This window comes from Hemitrygon akajei, chromosome 16 (assembly GCF_048418815.1).
Source record: "Hemitrygon akajei chromosome 16, sHemAka1.3, whole genome shotgun sequence".
NCBI lineage: Eukaryota > Metazoa > Chordata > Chondrichthyes > Myliobatiformes > Dasyatidae > Hemitrygon > Hemitrygon akajei.
The window spans coordinates 94,305,818-94,316,255 of NC_133139.1; the positions used below are offsets into that span (position 1 = coordinate 94,305,818).

General features: G+C 42.4%; 1 protein-coding gene across 1 annotated transcript; it reads left to right on the plus strand.

The window, feature by feature from the left end:
- Positions 1-6,091: 6,091 nt before the first annotated feature.
- LOC140740302 (zona pellucida sperm-binding protein 3-like) lies at positions 6,092-9,816 on the plus strand. Its single transcript, XM_073069458.1, has 5 exons — positions 6,092-6,360; positions 7,135-7,250; positions 8,599-8,702; positions 8,794-8,971; positions 9,620-9,816. The coding sequence occupies exons 1-5, from the start codon at positions 6,175-6,177 to the stop codon at positions 9,627-9,629; spliced, it is 594 nt and encodes a 197-aa protein (XP_072925559.1). The 5' UTR covers positions 6,092-6,174; the 3' UTR covers positions 9,630-9,816.
- Positions 9,817-10,438: the final 622 nt, after the last annotated feature.

Here is a 10,438-nt window from a genome sequence, read left to right on the forward strand (position 1 = left end):
CTCCGTGCCAGTGTCCTGCACTTGGGTTCTCTTCATTTGCTCCATGCAACACCCTGAGGCACACCACGGGTCTACAACTACTCTTTGCCTTCTATGGGCAAGCCAGTTCTGGATCCATAAAGCAATGTCCCCTTGGATCCCATGACTCCTTACTTTCTCAATAAGCCTTGCATGGGGTACCTTATCAAATGCCTTGCTGAAATCAATATACACTACATCTACTACTCTACCTTCAAGGTGTTCAATTAGATAGATAGATAGATAGATAGATAGATAGATACTTTATTCATCCCCATGGGGAAATTCAACTTTTTTCCAATGTCCCATAGACTTGTAGCAAAACTAATTACATACAATACTTAACTCAGTAAAAAATATGATATGCATCTAAATCACTATCTCAAAAAGCATTAATAATAGCTTTTAAAAAGTTCTTAAGTCCTGGCGGTAGAATTGTAAAGCCTAATGACATTGGGGAGTATTGACCTCTTCATCCTGTCTGAGGAGCATTGCATCGATAGTAACCTGTCGCTGAAACTGCTTCTCTGTCTCTGGATGGTGCTATGTAGAGGATGTTCAGAGTTATCCATAATTGACTGTAGCCTACTCAGCGCCCTTCGCTCAGCTACCGATGTTAAACTCTCCAGTACTTTGCCCACGACAGAGCCCGCCTTCCTTACCAGCTTATTAAGACGTGAGGCGTCCCTCTTCTTAATGCTTCCTCCCCAACACGCCACCACAAAGAAGAGGGCGCTCTCCACAACTGACCTATAGAACATCTTCAGCATCTCACTACAGACATTGAATGACGCCAACCTTCTTAGGAAGTACAGTCGCCTCTGTGCCTTCCTGCACAAGGCATCTGTGTTGGCAGTCCAGTCTAGCTTCTCGTCTAACTGTACTCCCAGATACTTGTAGGTCTTAACCTGCTCCACACATTCTCCATTAATGATCACTGGCTCCATATGAGGCCTAGATCTCCTAAAGTCCACCACCATCTCCTTGGTCTTGGTGATATTGAGACGCAGGTAGTTTGAGGTAGGTAGATACTCAGAAAACTCAGTCAGGCTCATAAGGCATGACCTGCCTTTAATAAAGCCATGCTGTCTATTCCTAATCATATTATCTCCAAATGTTCATAAATCCTGCCTCTCAGGATCTTCTCCATCAACTTACCAACCACTGAAGTAAGACTCTCTGGTCTATTATTTCCTGGGCTATCCCTACTCCCTTTTTTGAATAAGGGAACAACATCCACAACCCTCCGATTCTCCAGAACCTCTCCTGTCCTCATTGATGATGCAAAGATCATCACCAGAGGTTCAGCAATCTCCTTTCTCACTTGCCATAGCAGCCTGGGATACATCCCATCCAGTCCCGGTGACTTATCCAACTTGATGCTTTCCAAAAGCTCCCGCACATCCTCTTCCTTAATATCTACATGCTCAAGCTTTTCAGTCTGCTGCAAGTCATCCCTACAATCACCAATTTCCTTTTCCATAGTGAGTACTGAAGCAAAGTATTCATTAAATATCTCTGCTATCTCTTCCAGTTCCATACGCACTTTTCCATTGTCACACTTGATTGGTCCTATTCTGTCATGTCTTATCCTGTAGAATGCCTTGGGGTTTTTCTTAATCCTGTCCGCCAAGGCCTTCTCATGGCCCTTTCTGGCTCTCCTAATTTTATTCTTAAGCTCCTTCCTGCTAGCCTTATAATCTTCTAGATCTCTATCATTACCTGGTTTTTTGAACCTTTCATAAACTCTTCTTTTCTTCTTGACTAGATTTACAACAGCCTTTCTACACCACAGTGCCTGTACCCTACCATCCTTTCCATCTCATTGGAACGTACCTATGCAGAATCCATCACAAATATCCCCTGAACATTTGCCACATTTCTTCCGTATGTTTCCCTGAGAACATCTGTTTCCAGCTTATGCTTCCAAATTCCTGCTTGATAGCCTCATATTTCCCCTTACTCCAATTAAACATTTCCCTAACTTGTCAGTTCCTAACCCTCTTCAATGCTATGGTAAAGGAAATGGAATTGTGATCACTATCACCAAAATGCTCTCCCACTGAGAGACCTGACACCTGACCAGGTTCATTTCCCAATACCAGATCAAGTACAGCCTCTCCTCTTGTATGTTTATCTACATATTGTGTCTAGAAACCTTCCTGAACACACCTAACAAACTCCACCACATCTAAACCCTTTGCTCTAGAGAGACACTAATCAATATTTGGGAAATTAAAATCTCTCACCACAACAACCCTGTTGTTATTATTACTTCTTTCCAGCATCTGTCTCCCTATCTTCTCCTCGATGTCCCTGTTACTATTGGGTGGTCTATAAAACATACCCAGTAGAGTTACTGACCTCTTCCTATTCCTAACTTCCATCCATAGAGACTCTAGACAACCCCTCCATGATTTCGTCCTTTTCTGCACCTGTAACACTATCTCTGATCAACAGTGCCACACTCCCACTTCTTTTGTCTCCCTCCCTGTCCTTTCTGAAACATCTAAAGCCTGGCACTTGAAGTAGTCATTCCTGCCCCTGCACCATCCAAGTCTCTGTAATGGCCACAGCATCATAGCTCCAAGAACTGATCCACGCTATAAGCTCAACCGCTTTATTCATCGTACTTCTCGCATTAAAATAGACACATCTCAAACCATCTGTCTGTGTGCATCCCTTCTCTATCACCTGCCTATACTCCCTTCCACACTGTAAGTTTTCTCTATATGTAAGCCAACCTCCCTTTCCTCTGTCACTTCAGTTTGGTTCCCACTCCCCAGCAATTCTAGTTTAAACTCTTCCCAGTAGCCTTTGCAAACCTCCCCGCCAGGATATTGGTCCCCCTCAGATTCAAGTGCAACCCATCCTTTTTGTACAGATCACACCTGCCCCAGAAGAGGTCCCAATGATCTAGAATTCTGAATCCCTGCCCCCTACTCCAATCCCTCAGCTATATATTTATCCTCCACCTCATTCTATTCCTATACTCACTGTCACATGGCACAGGCAGTAATCCCAAGATTACTACCTTTGAGGTCCTGCTTCTCAACTACCTTCCAAACTCCCTGCTGTCTGTTTTCAGGACCTCCTCCCCTTCCCTACCTATGTCATTGGTACCAATATGTACCAAGACCTCTGGCTGTTCTCTTTCCCACTTAAAGATATTATGTTATTTTGACCTATTATCTGTCTGCCCTTCCTGACAGTCTGACTGCACGCTATCTTAATTTTTATTTATTATCTGTCCTATGCTTCCCTTGACCCCATTTCCCATTCCCCTACCAAATTAATTTAAGTGCTTCCCAACAGCATTAACAAACCTTCCCGCAAGAATATTGGAACCCTCAGTCCCAGGCACGACCCATTTCTTTGTACATGTCATTCATCCCCCAGAAGACTACCCAATGATCCAAGAACCTTAACCGCTGCCCTTGCACCAGCTTCTCAGACATGTATTTATCTGCCAAATCATCCTATTTCTACCCTCACTGGCATGTGACATAGGTAGCAATCCAGAAATTACTACCCTGGATGCCCTGCATCTCAGTTTTCTGCCTAGCTCTCAAATTCTCTCTTAAGGAGCTCTTTGCTTTTCCTTTCTATAATATTGGTACCAATATTTACCAAGACATCTAGCTGCTTTCACTTCCCCTCCAATATGCTGGGGATGCAACCCAAGACATCCCTGACCCTGGCACCTAGAAGGCAACATACTATACCATCAAGGTGTCTCATTCACGTCCACAGAACCTCTTGTCTGTTCCTCTGACTAACTATTGAGTCCCCTATCATTACTGCTCCCCTTTTCTCCCTCCTTCCTTTCTTCACCACATATTCATGCTCAGTTCCAGTAACCTGGTCTCCATGGCATTCCCCTGGGAGGGCATTCCCCACACCAGTATGCAAAATGATATACTTATTATTGAGGGGAATGGCCACAGGGCTGCTCTGCACTAACCCTAAAGACTTAATGGGAGTTATATACAGTCACTCAAACAGTAGTACAGATGCAGTCCACAAGTTACAATGGGAGTTAGAAAATGAATGACAAAATGATAATGTTACAATAGTCATGGGGATTTTAATATACATTTAGATTGGGAAAATCAGGTTGGTGCTGGATCCCAAGAGAGAGAATTTCTAGAATGCCTACAAGATAGCTTTTAGAGCAACTCGTGGCTGAGCTGACTAAGGGATCAGTTATTCTGGATTGGGTGTTGTGCAATGAACCAGAATGAATAAGAGAGCTTAAGGTAAAAGAACTCTTAAGGGTAATTGATCTTGATTTGATCAGCCATGATAAAATGATGGAGCAGACTCGATGGGCCAAATGGCCTAATTCTGTTCCTATATCTTGTGGTCTTGTGGTCTTATATACTTTGGAGAACATTCTAACTGGCTGCATCACCAGCTGATATGGAGGGGTCAATGCACAGGATTGGAACAAGATCTGCAGATGTTTCTATCTCAAAAACACAAAAGCAATGGCTTAAAAGAAGTGCCACTAAGGACACCCACCACCCAGTATCTGCCCTCTCCTCCTTCCTACCATCAGGGAAGAGGTACAGGAGCATGAAGGCATGCACTTGTGTTCTTCTACAGATACGTCCTAACTTGCTGCATCACTGCATGGCATGAAATTGCACTACAGCAGCAAGGAAGGCTGTATAACGGATAGTCAAAACTGCCCAATGCATCACCAGGCACCAGTCTACCTGTTATTAAGGACATATATACAGAATGGTGCCAGAAAAAGGCTAGCAAAATCGTGAAGGATCTCATCCACCTGGATCATGGACTGTTTAGTCCTTTCCCATATTGACAATCCTGTGCCTAGCATCACTTTCTGGACAGTCCACTAATCTACTTACCAAATTTATCTTATGTATTTACATTTACTGTGTTTTGTTTTATTATTGTATTCTTTATCCGATTGTGTTTTTTTCTACTATAATTCATGCACACTAGTCCTGGCAAATTCCATGTTTTTTTTCCTACACTTTCCAGCTTAGGCATATCCTTTCTCTAACAGGGTGACCAACACTGTGCACAGTACTCCTAGTGCAGCCTCATCAATTACAAATGCAACTTTGACATAATGTCCCAGCTCTTTAACTGAATGCCTTGACTGATGAAGGCCAACGTGTCAGATGTCTTTTCAATACCCTAACTACCTGCAGAGCAACTTTCAACAAATGATGTACTTGTAATCATTCTGATTTATGTGAATGAGAATATGTTTTCATTCAATAAAGAGCTTTTATTACTTTCAATAAAGAGCATTAGGGAGTGCTCAGAAGAGGTTTCCTCCAATACTGGATGGATTAAAGCATTTTAGCTATAACCAGAGTTTGGACAATTCTGTTCTTCTGGAGCATGGGAGTACTGTATGTTGAAAGTTCATAGAGTTATAATGATCCTAGATAGAACAAACTTTCAGAATCTTTTTTTGTGTATGAGTGCTGAATACATGAGGGATTCATGTTAAACTGCGATGGGGCAAGATTTAACATTCAAGGGACTTTTAAGTAGGCAAATAGATATGCAGGAAATTGAAGAAAATGCAGACAGAAGGGATTAGTTTAAATCGGTACAGATGTGATGTGCTGCAGGACCTGCTTCTATGATCTAGTGTTCTATGTTCAGTCTGGTCGATAGTTGAGGTTTATTGATTGCTGCTGATCAGAAGGGCAACAGTGGGTTTCTCTGGTATAGCTGCGCCTCTTGGTCAATAGTTTATCCCAACTATGCTACAGCCTCCTAAAATGGATATTTCTATCCAATGATAACAGGCAAATACGGAGCTTTAACATAACTGGTATGAGTTCTGAAGCTGTGTGGGAAACGTAGAAATTTAGTCTGGCAAATTAGTTTAATCTGCATGTTTCTATCAGCTGATCACAGATCGAGTATAAAAGGTGCTGACATCGCTCTAAGTGTATAGTTGTGTTGGTCAGCAAAATGTTGGTGTTTGAGGGAAAAAGATTGGTTTTATTACTGTTCTTAGTTGGAGTAGTTTTTTGCTCTGTTTGGAAGCAGTTCAGAGGTGAGCGGTTTCCCTGGAGAAAAGTAAAACCCAGAGTTCAGTCTACATCCAGTTTCCAACTGCGATCGCTCGAGGTGCAAAGTGTTTCTCCTCTGCAGAGTGTAATGGTGGAGTGCGGAGAGGATAACTTATTGGTTAAGGTCCACCTGGATTTGTTCGGAACTCGACATCCCATTAAAGCATCCGATTTAACGCTGGGAACAGCAAGCTGCCGACCAACTGGGATTTACCCTCGGAACCATACTGTTGTCTTTAACTATGGGCTCCATGAGTGCGATAGCGAATTACAGGTAATTTGTCCTTCATTTACTTTTTAGTATGGGGATATCAGTGTTGAGATTTTACCTTGCTAATGCTTTAAATTGCACTTACTGTCCCAACATTTTCCAGTCTCCAGAATTCATTTGTACCTGCTTTATAAATAAGCCATCTTCTTTTTGCGCACCCACCTCATCTGATGAAGGGGATAGAAACTTCGACTTCTCCCTTCTAGAGAATGTTCCCCTAGTTTGTTTTTGCTCCGAGATCTAGTATCTGCAATCGCTTGTCTATTTTTGATTGGTGTCAGCAAATAGTGCGTGATTAGAGCGCGTGTTTGGGTTAAAGCCTTTAATCAGTCACTGGGCAGGTGGAGTTCTATCAAGTCCTCCTATCACTTGTAAAACACTTGTAATTAACCTTGGCGTCACAAGGACTATTGGTTTTCTAAAAATAGATTGCAATGACTCTTTGCACCAGGTCGACTAAACAAAAAAAAAGTGCTGTGTAGTAAATCACTGCACTGGGAACTACGACGAATCATAAAATCGCAAAAGCGTCATGACTAGACGAACAACATGCTCGACTCTTTATATCGGTGCTATAAGATGCTGCTTGCTTGCTTGACTTGCTGAGTTCCCCCAGCATTCTGTGTTGCTCACAATTTGCAGCATCTGCAGATTTCTGATTAGAAATCTGATTAGATTTCAAATGTTATAACCAAATCGTATTGGAGACCTACTAAACTAAGGAAGCGTGGAGTTGCATTCTGTTCAGATTAGCTTTGTGCTTAATCTTTTTTTCAGATGGTTGGAGATTCCCTTATCTACACAACCTACCTTAATCACACACCCCAGGTTTATGGAACGATTATTGTCCGAACTAGTGGAGCAATCGTCCCCATTCAATGCCGTTATTTCAGGTAAATCACACTGAATTTATTGTAGTTATGGAGCACTACAGCTCTAACGGTTTCTTCTGCCTATCTAGTCCGTGCCAAACTATTCTGCGTAATCTATCGATTTGTCCACAGCCCTCCACATCCCTCCCATCTCCGTATCGTCATTGGATAGAGTCCAGAGGAGGTTCACGAGGATGATTCCAGGAATGAAGGGATTAACGTATGAGGAGCGTTTGGCAACTTTGAACCTGTACTCACTGGAATGGCGGGAGGGGTAGATCTAGTTGAAAGGATTAGATTGGGTGGGGGTGGAGGTGGAGAGGATGTCTCCTATGCTGGGGTATCCAGAACTAGAGGGCACAGACTCCGAACTGAGGGTGACCCTTTAGAACAGAGCTAAGGGGGATTTTCCTTATAGCCAGAGAATAGTAAATCTGTGGAATGCTCTGCCACAGACTGGTGGAGACCAAGTCTGTGGGTATATTAAAGCCAGAAGTTGATTGTATCCTGATTAGTCAGGGCATAAAAGGATATGGCAAGAGAGCAGGTGAATGGGGTTGAGTGAGACCTGAGATCAGGGATCAGGGATCAGTCATGATAGAATGGCCTAATTCTGCTCCTTTGTCTTATGGTATTCATCCAAACCTCTCTTTAATGTTGAAATTGAACCTGCATCTACCACTTGTGTTGGCAGCTGGTTTCACTCTCACCACCCTCAGTGAAGAAATTCCCTTCCTATTCCTTTTAAACATTTCATCTTTTACCCTAACACAACCTTTAGTTCTGGTCTTTTCCAGTGGAAAAAGCCTGCTTTCATGTACCCTATCTATACCCTCATCATTTTATGTACCTCTATCAAATCTCCCCTTGTTCCCCTAAGCTCCAGGGGATGGGGGTGGAGTCCTAACCTGTTCAACCTTTCCCTATAACTCAAGTCCCAGTAACATTTTTGTAAATATACTTTTACTCTTCAACAGGTACGTTTAATGTCAGAGAAATGTATACAATATACATTCTGAAATTATTTTTCTTTGCAAACATCCACAAAAATAGAGGAGAGCCCCAAAGAATGAATGACAGTTAAATGTTTGAATCCCAAAGCCCTCCCTCTTTCAATCTTACTGATTCCTTTCCTTTAGTAACTGGGCAGAACTGCACATAATACTCCAAATTAAGCCTCACCAATGTCTTGTATAACTTCCAAATAACAACCCATCCCCTCTTCTAGTATTCCCAATTTAAAAAGGCCAATATGCCAAAAGCCCTTTACAACCCTCTTCCTGTGATGCCACTTTCAAGGAATAAGCAGTATACTTGTTATTGACATGATCATATGCATGTTTTCTAATCTCATTGCTTTTCTTTACAGGAAAGGCAATGTGAGCAGTGACTCAATCAAGCCCACTTGGGTCCCCTTCAGCTCTACCAAGTCCAGAGAGGGGCATCTGTCATTTTCCCTACAGCTAATGAATGGTATATGATGGATGGAGGAGACTGTTATTGGGACTCAAGTAACTGACTGTGTTCATGCATTCCTATTTGCCCTTTCTATCTTGCTCTATAGATGACTGGCTTACAGAGCGCAGTTCAACTACATATCATCTGGGTGAGCTCATTCATATTGAGGCTTCTGTTTCAATGATTAATCATACACCTCTAAAGCTCTACATTGACCACTGTGTAACCACATTGAGCCAAGACAAGGACTCTACCCCGAGATACAACATCATTGATCACCATGGGTAAGTGGCTTTCTGCTTGCAGCAACTAATAACATCTCAATCAGTTCATTATTTGTGTGCTTTTGTTCAGTTGCCTTCTGGACAGTGCGGCTGAGGACTCCTTCTCGACTTTCATGTTGCGAGGGGATAAACGTGAAGTGGATAAGCTCCGCTTTGACCTGGATGCCTTCCGTTTCTTTGGAGATGAGCGTTCCTTGGTAAAAGGAAGACAAACAAACTGTTAGTAATGTTAGGTGGTCACTAATTTCAGTAAATCCTTTTATTAAAAAAAAATCCTTCAGATTTTCATCATGTGTCACTTGAAAGTTAGTGCAGTTGATCAGAATGATTCCATGAACAAGGCTTGCACATTCCAAAAGGTGCAGAATATGTAAGTAGCTTCTCATCCCCTCCACCACCACCACCCCTCAACTGTCAGGTTACGGATAGGAATGGCTTAACTATTTTCTGGTTTAGTTGGATGCCATTGGAGGATTCAAGCATCGATGTCTGTGCCTGTTGTGGTTTGGGCAAATGCACTGCTGCAAGGAAAGGGTCATTTCCCTCCAGAGGACGGAGGGATGTTCAGCCCAATGCTGATAAGTCCTTCATCCTGGATGTGCATGTTACTCCAGCTGCACTACTTAACCAGAATATTTGGTATTACAGGGAAAGATAGTGGAACAAAATGGGAGGGTGAAGCCTTGCTTGGACCAATGATCATTCTGGATCCTGACATGACCAGCCTGGAAACTGAGCGAATTAATACATTTCAGCAGCACACATTGGAGAGATCTCCAGAGGGTATGTTCATTACATGGCATTCTTTTTGTCCCACCCTGATATTGCCTTCCTTACTGTTTGCTTTGGTCTCTTAGGTGTGGTGTCTGAGGTGGTCCTTGTCGTGGCCCTGTCTGTGACAGCTGTCTCTCTGACATCTGCTACTTTGGTCATTTTGTGTTTGTATGGGAAACACAAGCAAATTTATTGTAACGGTTTCAACTAAGCAATAAAACCACGTCATATTCTTTTTGTTTTTGCATGACTATTCTTCTAGGGAGTGTTTTTTTGGGGAGAGGAGATTGGGTGTGACAGATTTCCTGGTGATATACTACTGTGGCATTTCTGGCAACCAGGCATTCAATCCATTGTGATATTGGCAGCACTGCTGCTGTATGTTTGCAAATGATTCTTGTTGAGCCATTATTTGACACTGATCATGAAAAATAACACTTCCAATTTTTCAACTTGCATTACCTCTTATGGTGATCTCCTTGGGCTGCTGATAAATGTCATGGCATTCTCCTGTTACAAGAATCATCCCTTGTAATAATGATCAGTGAGGCACAAAGAATCTAATTACTGACAAGTAACTTTTATTGTCTAACTAGGAAGCACGTGGGTTCATAAACAAACTACCTTCTAGTAGTGCACCCTACTAGAATCCCTGACCATCCACAAACAGTCAATGAAGAGGATTGAGTTTGC

Excerpts from the sequence above, each read along its gene's own strand:
- LOC140740302 (XM_073069458.1), top strand. The coding sequence starts at position 6,175 with ATGGTGGAGTGCGGAGAGGATAACTTATTGGTTAAGGTCCACCTGGAT. Across the intron at positions 6,361-7,134 it reads AGTGCGATAGCGAATTACAG|ATGGTTGGAGATTCCCTTAT; the intron begins GTAATTTGTCCT and ends TCTTTTTTTCAG. Across the intron at positions 8,703-8,793 it reads TTCCCTACAGCTAATGAATG|ATGACTGGCTTACAGAGCGC; the intron begins GTATATGATGGA and ends CTTGCTCTATAG.